General features: G+C 39.3%; 1 protein-coding gene across 4 annotated transcripts in view; it reads left to right on the top strand.

Moving 5' to 3' along the window:
- ap3d1 (adaptor related protein complex 3 subunit delta 1) overlaps window positions 1-12,470 on the top strand; it is a 30,459-nt gene that overhangs the window by 13,681 nt on the left and 4,308 nt on the right. Inside the window, exons 12-26 of one of the 4 annotated variants that reach the window (XM_039694675.2) lie at window positions 643-788; window positions 998-1,146; window positions 2,155-2,385; window positions 2,459-2,690; window positions 4,395-4,540; window positions 4,615-4,756; window positions 4,836-4,907; window positions 5,020-5,092; window positions 5,791-5,987; window positions 6,061-6,134; window positions 6,816-6,839; window positions 9,016-9,175; window positions 9,269-9,400; window positions 11,527-11,580; window positions 12,205-12,306. In XM_039694675.2, the coding sequence (XP_039550609.2) occupies window positions 643-788; window positions 998-1,146; window positions 2,155-2,385; window positions 2,459-2,690; window positions 4,395-4,540; window positions 4,615-4,756; window positions 4,836-4,907; window positions 5,020-5,092; window positions 5,791-5,987; window positions 6,061-6,134; window positions 6,816-6,839; window positions 9,016-9,175; window positions 9,269-9,400; window positions 11,527-11,580; window positions 12,205-12,306 (1,934 nt within the window). The remainder of the gene's footprint in view (window positions 1-642; window positions 789-997; window positions 1,147-2,154; window positions 2,386-2,458; window positions 2,691-4,394; window positions 4,541-4,614; window positions 4,757-4,835; window positions 4,908-5,019; window positions 5,093-5,790; window positions 5,988-6,060; window positions 6,135-6,815; window positions 6,840-9,015; window positions 9,176-9,268; window positions 9,401-11,526; window positions 11,581-12,204; window positions 12,307-12,470) is intronic. The other 3 variants (XM_039694676.2, XM_039694677.2, XM_039694678.2) reach the window with 3 other exon arrangements.

Below are 12,470 nucleotides of genomic sequence, written 5' to 3'. Positions count from 1 at the left end.
ATTTTCTACCGATTTTCAAACAGTTTGTTTTGTTATAAAGTCAGAGATGTAGTTATGACACAGCATACTTATGAATAATAAGTGTATAAATAAATAATCATCCAGATAATTATAGCCACGTTAATAACGTTTGTAAGAAACCAAACCGTTAGCAAATCCGTCAAGATTTCAACGAGATTATTGAGAGTATTTGTGTTCGTGCTGACCACTCATCTTACATCAGCTTACCTGTGACAAGATGGCCGCAGGTGATGACGATAGAAACTCCGCCTTAAGACATCTAGCCTTTATATAGATATCTATGCCCAAAACGCCGTTGTCATGTAAATGAACGGTCAAAACACCTAAAGTTTTACGTTTTTATGTTGAAAACGGTGTCGTGAAAAACATCCCCTCAGATCCGCCTTCATCCAGTCAGCAACCGAAATTTTTTTAAATCTTTTCAATAATCCGTTTCACTCGGATGTGTCTCAATATGGAAGAAAATGTCTGTCGCTACTTCCATTACATGGCGAATTTAATAGTCTAAATAGAAGAACTGAGCTAAGCGACAATTAGCATAAATGCAATACAGCTGTATTTAGAGAACAGAGAGACTATGCTTTATTGCAAGAGTCACTTAGGCACTGTTATGTTTTGCAGTGAAGTACTTGGGTCTTCTGGCCATGTCCAAGATCCTGAAGACGCACCCTAAGTCCGTTCAGTCACACAAGGACTTGATCCTTCAGTGTTTGGACGACAAAGATGAGTCTATCCGCCTGAGAGCCCTGGATCTGCTCTATGGCATGGTATGTTCAACAATTATTTACTTTCTTCTACCTCAGGGGTGCCCAATCCTGTCCAGCACATCCAGCGCTCCTGAAGATGTTTATTAGCTGGTTCAGTTGTGTTTGATAAGGGTTGGATCTGGTAGATCTTCAGGAACAGGGTTCGGCACCCCAGCTCTAAGTCATTTTGTGTTGACCGCAAATATAACAGCTTGCTTAAATGTGCCTAGGTCTCGAAGAAGAACCTGATGGAGATTGTGAAGAAGCTCATGCTGCATGTGGACAAAGCAGAAGGCACCACTTACCGAGATGAGTTGCTCACCAAGATCATCGACATCTGCAGCCAGAGCAACTACCAGTATATCACAAACTTTGAATGGTAAGACTAAACATCCAAGGACACACCAAGATTTCTGATTTATATATATTTTTTCCTCCCATGTGACCCACGAACATGTAAACAGGAAAAAAGCACGTGTATTCTGATTCTCTCAGATCGGTTTCAGACCTCATTCACATGCATTTGCATTTGCATCATGTAAGCGGGTGGATTGGATATTTTTGCCTAATGCGTACACCATTGAAAAGTGGAGGTGGCAAATTACGTCAACTTAGGTGGACACCAACTTCAATCGCATGACTCTTCAATGGCTCAATGGAGGATGAAGGCTAAACCTAATGTTTTGCTGACCTTTAAAAATGGTTCGGAAAGCAAAAGCTTGTATTACCATTTTATCCGCATGACCGCATCCATTGCAAATCGCATCGTTTTTACTTCCTTTTGTGCCTAAGCTTTTCAGGGTCAGTAGTTCTACCTTGGGATGTTTCACCAAGTGTATTGTGCAATTGCAAATATCGGATATGGGTCACTTTTTAGGGCACAGCAGGTCGTCAAAAAAATCTGATATATCGTCAAATCGGAATTTGGCATCAAGACCTGCAGTGTAAATGTGCCCTTCTGAACTGCTTTTCCATTGTTTTTCAATGTAAACATGAGCAAGACGGATCTCTTTGACTATTTTACTCACGTCTCACATTTTGCAGTGTCTTGCGCATGACTCTGCATTCTAAAAATGTGCCATTAAAGTTAAATTGAGTCAATTTTGTTGTGAATTGAATAATTGAACATGTTGAATCAATGTCTCAAGTCTTATTTAAGTTCTAAAATATATAATACATATAAATGTATACAATTTGATAAATATTGGACCTTGCATTCTTCCCCCATTCCACTGCCACGTGGCTCACATTTTTAAACAAAATACATGTTTTCTGTGAACCCAAGACCTTTTTCTACTTTTTTTCATTCTACTGTTCTGTGTTAATCTTGCGTAGAACTAATATGTTGTTGGTTGGATACAAAGTCACAACCTTATCTGTCTTCCAGGTACATCAGTATCTTGGTAGAACTGACTCGTCTGGAGGGCACAAGGCACGGCCACCTAATTGCCTCTCAGATGCTGGACGTAGCCATCCGCGTCAAAGCCATCCGGGGCTTCGCCGTGGCTCAGATGGCCACTCTGCTGGACAACGCACACCTGCTGACCGGCAACACACAGCGCAACGGCATCTGCGAGGTTCTCTACGCCGCTGCGTGGATCTGCGGGGAGTTCTCAGAGTACGTGGTGACGATCTGGAAAGGTTCAAGATTTCAACATTAACAAATTCTAACGTTCAATCTTTCCTCACAGGCATCTGGAGGACCCCATGCAGACCTTGGAGGCCATGCTGAGACCCAAAGTGGCCACCCTGCCCGGTCACATCCAGGCGGTGTACGTACAAAATGCTGCCAAGCTGTTCGCGACCGTGCTGCAGAAGCACGAAGGGGAGACCGACAGCCAGGCAGCGCAGGAGACCAGCCAGCTGCTTATAGAAAGACTGCCGCTGTTCGTCCAGAGTGCCAACCTGGAAGTGCAGGAGAGGGTGAGCTATTCAGCATGGAATGAACATTAAACACCCAAATCTCTAAATCCAATCAACCGATAAAGAGAACCAAGGCCCCCACCCTTCATTTTTGTTTTCCGATAATCTGTTGCATTCAGATTTATGTTTAGATTCAAGATGAATGGCGTGCTCAATTCCTTTTTGAGTCTAAGAGACAGTATAGAGAAAGAAATCTCTGATAACCGAGGCACTCCTTAATTAAAATGTCTTTATTACAAAAATAACATGTCCTAAACGGACAAATTTAAAACCAATGGAGCCTTCTTCAGGGCTTGGTCACTTAGACATTCAGATGTTTGTCAAAATATGAAAGAAAAGAGCTGTTGATAAGTCGGTATGAAACTGAAATTTTGTTAGTCTTTTCTTCTCTGTTGTGACGTGTATCAGAGTGAAAGTGCTTCGCAGGCGGAAAAAAGTGCTGGGCAGGACTTGATTTTTTCTATTGGAAATTGAATGGATAGTTGTGGTTTGCTATTGGACGATTTCATGTGAGTGACAAGCTGCCCCGCATCATCAGAGAAGAAATGTCACTGCAAGAGGGAGGGAAAGTTATTTTGATGAATGATTACAAGGCCATATTAATTATAAAAGAATGATGTGCATGAATAAATCATATATAATAGAATGTAATATTCCATAAGTAGAAGAATTCTCAATTTTGATTTCATGGTGACTTTAAAGAGTAACTAAACCCTAAACCAACAATGATCTGTAAGAATGGATCTAGTCATTGATTCAAGTAACTTTTTTGACATTTGTTTATAAAGTGTTCTATTTCCACAATATATGGTGTAAAAACGTCTTAGTGCTGCCCTCTTCAGGTTGAACGGTGGCTACTGCAGTTGAATTTTTCTATTGGATGTTCCGCACTTCGTGACATACGCAGGTTTCAGCTCATCACGCTCTTGGTACGAGCGGCAGTATAAAACCCAGCTTGTTTCGTCAAAACCACTGTAGCGAGTCAGGAGTTGGAATTGCGAGTTTTGAAAACGATCAGGATAGAGTGTTTTAGCATCTATTTCTCAAATTTTTCATGATTTTTCAAATATTACCAGTGGGTGGAGTCAGGCTCTGACCAGGGGTTTAGTTACCCTTTAAAAGATGCCCAGCTTTGGCCAAAATGTACAAAGCTTTCAAATGCATCCTGCTTGTGTGTAGTGACAAGATCTAAGAAGGCTAAGGTGTGCTAAAACATGCTAGCAGCCTATTAGCAACGTTCTAAAAAGTTGCCTAGAAACCGGGGCAATATTAAGTCATTTTAGAAATGTGTTAAAGCATGCAAGTGATATTTTAAAACATATTAGCAATGTGATAAACATGACAGCAATCTGTTAAATATGTTAGAAACAAGCTAGCAATGCTGATGTGGATTATTGGGCATCTGAAGAATGTTTAAAGTGGTCTGATGTTGTGTAATGTGGTTTTGGGGGGGTTAATGGGGTGTGAACAGTTCTGATGTGGTCTATTTGAGTCTATTGCTCTGTCTGATGTTTAAACCAACGTTAAACTCTATCTAGTTTGAGTATTGAGCTTTTAGCTTAGCAACATGCTAATGTCAATGCTAATGCTGTTCATGGGTAGCGATTCCTATTATACGACTTGTGTGTTCACACTGTGATATTGTTTATATGCTTAGGAGCATTACGTCAATATGACGTCATTAACCATGATGTTCCTCCACAGGCGTCCTGCATCCTCCAGCTGGTGAAGTACATCCAGAAGCTGCAGCAGAAGAATGTAGAGGTGGCCGACGAAGTGACGGCTCTCTTTGCCGGAGAGCTCAACCCCGTGGCCCCCAAGGCCCAGAAGAAAGTGCCTATACCAGAAGGGTGAGCTTTTCTTGAGTCTGTCGCAAGGGAATCGACTGGAAAAGATCTTACAACTGTTGTTTTTCCGCCTTCAGTCTGGATTTGGACGCCTGGATCAACGAGCCTCCGTCCGAGAGCGAGTCTGAGGACGAGAAGCCCAAAGCGGTGTTCGCTAAAGAGGAACCCAAACATTCCAGATCAAGACACACTGAGGTGGACGAGAAAGAGTTGGCCAGGGTAAGTGCATGCAGTCCGTCAGACCTTCAGAAAATATCAAATATAGTGAACCTAAATAATCTTGCCTGATTTTAAACAGAGGAGGGAAGCCAGGAAGCAGGAACAGGCCAACAACCCGTTCTACATCAAGGCCTCACCATCATCTCAGAAGGTCAGATCATTTCTTCGCTCGTGATTTCAACAAATGAGACTTTGCTGTTTGGAACCTTGAAAAGCTTTGTTTCTCCCATCACGACTTCCTTGAACTTTTTCCGCAATTGCAGGTGTTCGACGCGCCAGGTGTAGAACACATTCCGGTGGTGCAGATCGACCTTAGTGTGCCTCTTAAAGTCCCAGGTGAGCAAATCTACAACGCAACAATTAAAGGAGTAGTTCACTTTAAAAAAAAAAAAATTTGCTAATAATTTACTCACCCCCATGTCATCCAAGATGTCCACGTCTTTCTTTCTTCAGTCGAAAAGAAATGAAGGTTTTTGATGAAAACATTCCAGGATTTTCTCCATATAATGCACTTCATTGGGAACCAAACGGTTCAAGGTCCAAATGAGAGTTTCAGTGCAGCTTTAAACGACACCAGACGATGAATAAGGGTCTTATCTTGGACCCTTCGAGTCATGACTCGAAAAAAGATTTGTTCATTTTGAGTTCGAACAGGAGAGTCACAAACGCTCGTCACAGAACTGAGCAAGGCGAGCATTTGTCCTTCTAAAACTTAAAATTTTTTATTTATTTTTTAAATGACCGATCGTTTCGCTTGATAAGACCCTTATTCATCATATGAAATCGTTTAAAGCTCTTTCAACAGTTTGCAGTTTGCACTGAAACTGTCATTTGGACCTTGAACCGTTTGGTTCCCATTGAAGTCCATTATATGGAGAAAAATCCTGGAATGTTTTCATCAAAAACCTTAATTTCTTTTCGACTGAAGAAAGAAAGACATGGACATCTTGGATGACATGGGGGTGAGTAAATGATCAGCAAAATATTTTTTTAAAAGTGAACTACTCCTTTAACTTGTCCTTCGTTTGGTCCAGGGATGCCCATGTCCGACCAGTACGTGAAGCTGGAGGAGGAGCGCCGGCAGAAGAACAAGGCGGATAAGAAGAAGAAGGATAAGAAGAAAAAGCGGGAGAAGCGAGGGAAAGGGAGGAAGGCGGATTCGGGTCCCGAGAGCGAGGAAGACATCACGCCCGCTCAACAAGTGGACATAGTCACAGAGGAAATGCCAGAGGTGGGCAGCTGTCACTTTGAAGTGCTTCAAACTGTTGTCCACAAAACTAATGTTGGTGTGTCTCTGTTCCCAGAATGCCTTACCGAGTGACGATGACGATAAAGATCCCAATGATCCTCATAAAGCTCTGGACATCGATCTGGACAAGTATGTACCACATCGTCACCATCTACAGTTCATATATGCACTACAGGTTAGGGATGCACTAAAATAAAAAAAAGAATCCGCAATTAAGGTTTTCATTTAGCTGAAACACCCAAATTTGGGCAATTTATGCTTCTCAGAGATGTTCAGAGTCATAGTAAATTTATATTTCTGATATTTCGGCCAAACTAAGTTTTTAAATGGCTACTCTGGTATAGCTTTTGGTCATGGGAAAGTGGATCCACACTGCTGACATGTTTACCTGTTTACCTCCCCAAACTCTTCTCTCAATTTTGGTGCATTGCTAGCTACACATGTTAAACTCTTATTTCCTTGTTATCCAATTCCGGAATTCTCATTGATTTGTTCCCATTGTTTGGTACAAGACACTCTTAGTCCGAGGGCATTAATTCCCTCTTAATTTTCAGTATCAATTTCCTTCTAGTTAGTTTCATGCTTCTCTCCGCTGTCATTCATTTAAACCACCTTTAGCAGATGCTGACTGTTGAGTCTGTTCATACAGAGGTGCAACAACTCTAGTTGTCTTTTGCATCTGTTGGGTTTTCCATGTTCTGGTATCAAAGAACTTTCTCCAATTCTCCTGTTTCTTCTTCACACTCTCACACACGCTGCTCTCTCCATCTCTCTCTCCCTCATGCACACACGCATCTGCCCTCCTGAAAGTCTGCTATCTGGTGCTGGCTCAAGGTGAGTTCTTCCTGGGGTCACATGACCCAATGGAATCCACTGCCCAACTACCAACACCCGTTGCTCCTTTTTTCCTGGCAATTGCAGTATGTCACTGCTGGAGTGTTAATATTTATTAAGAGTGCGTCATGCATGACTGATCAGATCACCTGCTAGTTGGGTTTTGGCTGTGGTCAAAATGCTATAATAGACTAACATTTCAAAAGTTTGGGGTCAGTAAGAGTTTTTTTTTTTATTACTGTGGATCTTCTGCTCCCCAAGGTTGTTAAAGGTTGTTAAATTGTGAAATATATTTGCCATTTAAAATAACTATTTTCTATTTGAACTCAATTTATTTCTGTGATGCAAAGCTAATTTTTTAAGCAGCCATTACTGCAGTTTGCAGGGTCACATGACATTTGAGAAATCAGTTTAATTTGCTGCTCAAAAAAACATTTATTTTTATCAATGTTGAAAACCATTGTGCTTCATATTTTTTAATGATTAACGTGACGCATTATTTTTTTCAGTATTTTTATAATAATAATGACACATGATCAATTGTATGCATTCTTGCTGAATAAACGTATTAATTATAAAAAATAAATCAAATTAACCCCCCAAACTTTTGAGCGGTTGTGTAAGTACATGCCAGCGTTGACAGCCTTGCCTGGCTTCATTTTCTCTCTTGAAATTGAGCGTAGGTTTTTAGTCTTTTTTTGTTGTTTTTGTTTTTGTTTGTTTAGGAAAATGAATCCTGCTTTATAGGCCTCTTTACACCAAATCTGAAAATCTGACTCAAAACAAATGCACCACATGATTATAAAAGCAAAGCCAAACCCCTTTACAGTCAAAAGTATTACAATTCAATTATTTGTATTTTATGTTGTTTGAAGGCTAGGTCAGTTTTTGTTTTATTTTCATTTTGTTTTTAGTATTTTATTATTTATTTATTTTATTTAAAGGGATAGTTCACTTGGAAATACATTTTTGGTATGTTTTAGCTTACCTCAAGGGCATCCAAGATGTAGGTGTCTTTGTTTCCACAGTATTTTCAATTTTGATAATTTTAGGTCAAACCGTTCTTGTCTGTCAGTCATATAATGGAGGTCTATGGTCACCACCTCAAAGAGCATGCACAGAGAAGTCCAAATTAAACATGATTTAATGACTCGTAAATGTAAGTACACATTGATGGCCTAAGACACGAAACGAGCGGTTGGGGTGAGAAAACGAACAGTATTTATACCGTTATACCACAGCCACATCCAGGCACGGGCGCTTCGGTCTGTGCAAGCGGCAGAAGTGATCTCTCGCGCGGTTGCGAAAAAAAAAATCACCGTTGTCTGTTATTATATCGAAATCGTCTTCCAATTTGATTTCCTGTATATCTAAATATGTTTAGATCTTCACAGTGAAAGGTAACGCTTCCGAAATCTCGTGACGTACACGCTCGCGAGATCACTTCCACGGGTTTCCGGCGCTTGCGCAGACCGAAGCGCCCGCGCCCTCAGATCACTTGGACGTGGCTGTAGTTTTCTCACACAAACCGCTCGTTTCGTGTCTTAGGCTATCAATGTGTACTTACATTTACGAGTCATTAAATCATGTTTAATTTGGACTTCTCTGTGCATGCTCTTTGAGGTGGTGACCATAGACCTCCATTATATGACTGACAGACAAGAACGGTTTGACCTAAAAATATAAATATTGAAAATACTGTGGAAACAAAGACACCTACATCTTGGATGCCCTTGAGGTAAGCTAAAACATACCAAAAATTAATTTCATAGTGAACTTGAAACCAGTCCCTTTAACCAGTCCAATCAACTAATGAGTATGAATTTGGGAGTGTTTTGACCGACTGCAAACACGCAGCCTAATTTATTTAGCCTTTGCACACTAAAACCATATTTGTGTAGAAATATAGAAGTTAAACAAATTAAAATCATTCAGTTCCAGTAGTGGTTTTGTTGTGAGGAAAAAATGGTGTGGAAGTTGTTACTTGAAGAAATATGCTTTTTTTGTTGCACTTTGTCACACCAGACTTGTTGCAAACAGGCCTTTAGACTTAACCCATATATTAAATAAGCTGAAGTCTTTCCTAGCTCCCATGTGACTGTCCCGACTATCTCTCTCGCTCACCGTCTCCTTTTCTTGCTGTCCATCTAATCTCTTTTTCTCTTATTCTTTCCAGGCCGCTTGCAGACAGCGAGAAGCTTCCGGTGAGGACCCACCGTCCAGAGGTGCTGAAGAGCCCTGCAGAGAGAGAGAACGAGAGCATCCCACAGGAGTCCAAGAAGAAGAGCAGTAAGGAGAAGAAAGAGAAGAAGAAAGACAAGGAGAAGGACAGGAAGGTGAGATGTTCTGTGAGCTTAAACGCAGATTCAGCAAAATTAGTGCTGTTGTGTAACATTAGTTTCATAAATATTCATATGATGATGATGTAGAGGAGCAAAGAGGAAAAGAAGAAAAAGAAAAAACACAAAGAAGTGGAGGAGGAGCTGATGGAGTCCCAGCCAGAGGAAGCCGTCCAATCAGAGGACGCTAAAGAGATGGCAGCCCCGCCCACATCTGCTGAGGTAAATGATTGTTTTTGAATGAATAGTTAAGTATTATGAAACAAAAGCTTGTCTTATACCCTCCTCATCACTAACTTTCGGGATTCGCTTTATTTAAACCGCTTTGAAATATTCCATTACTTTGTTGAAGGTTTAATCGGGCTGCCACAAGAGTCATAATTTCGATATACAGACAAAAAGCATGAAAATGCGTTTGTTTTAGTGGCCACCTGCGGTCTATACTGCCCTTTAGGGTTGTTAATGATTACTGAACAATTAATTTTTATTGTTAATTCAATCAAGCAAGCTTATTTATATCAACTAAATTTATTTTAGCATGAGAGCATGCAGGTGTTCTCGCCTAAAATGTAGTGATATATTATTCTCTCTACCCATACATGTTATTATTTAACTGAAGTCCAAAGTTGAAAACATTCATTGTTTTGTTTTTTGGTAGAATGTCTCATCTATGTTTTTTTTAATTTGTAGTAGTTATAGAATACCTGTTATAACAATTACATGTTTAATATAACAACAGTCTGTTTGCAAATAGTAAAAACAATGATATTTATACTACTAATAATAATTATTATTTACACCAACTAGTGCTAAATAAAATAACTTAGCTTAAATTAGTTAAAATGCATTGGCAATACAATAAAATATGATTTAATGTTCTTATATCGGTTTATATAAATTGTAGTATAGTTTTTAAATCGCACTTTTGTTTGTGCTTTGGTTTATTTTGATGTTTTTAGTATTTATTTATTTTGTTTGATTCAAATCAGTAACTCGTGATGAGTTTGAGATGAAATTTAAGTGTTTTGACCGATTTAAAAAATCATTTCATTTGTTTGTAACACTTGAATTTTGTTGTCTGCAATGCAATATAAAGACATAATGTCATTTATTGAATTAAAATACTCACTTATTTAAATTAAGGGTGCAAGATATATCGGTCACTATATCGGTATCGGCTAATATATGTTAGGCCGATAAATAATGGATTATTTCCTTCAGCTGAGACACTTTGGATGTACTGTTCGCCATGATGGTTTCGAATGGCTTGAAATATGATTGGAATCACTTCAGAAAAGAAAAATACAGTTAAGTGCAACATGTGCAAGTCTGTCATATTAGCGACATAAAATACAATGAAAACATCATTATAATTAGAGCCCGACCGATAAAGAATTTTGAAGGCCAATACCGATACAAATATTTTTGGGTTTTAAAATCCGATATTCCGATGTATATCGGCCGATAATTATTTATTTATTTTTTATTTTTTAAACTGGACATGATAGTCACAACTTTTGTCTTGCTTATTTGAGTTAAGAGAACTGATGGGGATGTTCTTTTAATTGTTATTCAAGCAATGTATGTCTCGTGACCAACTCAACGAGTGTTGCCAACAGGGACGGTGTAGAGTGCCCTCTGGTGGACAAACTATACAACTCCAACACTCATGACATGGTTCAAGCGTGTTTCGTCCATTTTTATTTTATTTTTGAAATATTCATTTATCGGCCATTATAACTGCCGATACCGATAGTTTGGAAAATGCCTAATATCGGCCGATAATATCGGTCTGCCGATATATCGGTCTGGCTCTAATTATAATTGTGTGCTTGTGACATGGATTTAATGGTGAGACTTTTGATTTTGTAATCAGGCTCTCAGAAATTATTAAAAAATCTGATTTAGGTTTATCAGTTATCTGCTTTCAAATATAAAGAATTATCAATATCGGTCAATCAATTTTCATATCGGTTTGTAGCTAACTTAAATTGTAGTATAAAGAAACTATTATTAATATGATTGGGTTTCTTTCGCAGTATTGACCTTAACAATGAATTGATTGTTCATTTTAGTTATATGAATCTCTATGAAACTAGATATTAAAGGGAGGGCAGTGAAAATGCAATTCTAAATTCATAAATTAATTAAATTAGTGATAGAATTCATATTTAAAAAAAAATCTAAATTTGATAAGTAAAGTGAACATAAATATCGAAGTGTCCATAACAAACATGGTGATGGAATATATACTTTGTTTTCTGAGGTTGTCAGACCGTTTGTTTGGGGCTCTGTTGGAGTCCAACTCGATTCGACTCATTTTCCCCACCCTGCCTTTTCTGTTGTAGGCCTCGGATCTGGATTTCTGGCTCTCTAGCGCTCCTGTTCCCCCCGCCGCCCAGGTCCGGTCCCTCCCCCTCTGCTCACACCGCTGTCACTCTGTCGTGTTGTTAATGAGCGTCTGTTTTGTATTTTCCCTCTGGACTCTCTCGTTTCTTGACCTCTCTTTGTCTCTCCCGTGTCTCTTTTCGCTGCTTTTCACAGGTCTCGCACATTTTTGTCTGTTTGCATATGCTTGTTTTAGTTAGGATGCATGTGCACGTGTAGAGGTGTAAATGTGTGGGAAACTTCTCCTGTATAATCATAAACAGTCAGGATACTTGACAGTTCTTGTGCTTCCAGTCAAACAGCTCATATCCACAAGTATTTGCCTCATGGCCTGAGACAGAATGGACTTGTAATTTTTTTACATGCACAAACATCATAGTTCGGTACCTCCTAATGCAAACAGAGTGTTGCGAAAAACAAAACCGTCACTTTCTCACTGCAGGTTCACCACTTTTTCACCATTTTCTCCCACTGTGACGATCCAACTTCATCATATCAACTTTCTTTCCCTTCTTAATCATGATATTGTTAATTCTGCATGATTCATAGTTTAGATGATCATTCTTCAGTCTTTGTGGACGTTTTTTTGTTCATGTTTTTAATGAATGTTAACACATTTGAATGGATGTTTGTTTCAGGAGGTGACGGCACCCTCTTCTCCTGTTGCGGTCGACACGAGCTCTGCGGCTGCTGCAGAATCTGAGCCTGATGAGCCTAAAGACACAGAACCAGAGGATACGGTGGGTCTTACGCAAATGCTTTATATATAGCGAGAGAGAGTTTTTGTTTCTCTTTTGTTGTTCTAATTTGTTTTCTGTTTTTTCCACCGTCAGTGCTGTTTTCTGTTTGTTTGAGTGTGTAGAGAGATTTGTTGTTGTTTTAAAATAAACATGGTTGACATTGT

Source organism: Pimephales promelas, chromosome 2, assembly GCF_988280905.1.
Source record: "Pimephales promelas chromosome 2, fPimPro1.hap1.1, whole genome shotgun sequence".
In the NCBI taxonomy this organism is placed as follows: domain Eukaryota; kingdom Metazoa; phylum Chordata; class Actinopteri; order Cypriniformes; family Leuciscidae; genus Pimephales; species Pimephales promelas.
Note: the sequence above shows the minus strand (reverse complement) of the source record. Positions and strands in the feature narration are given on the sequence as shown.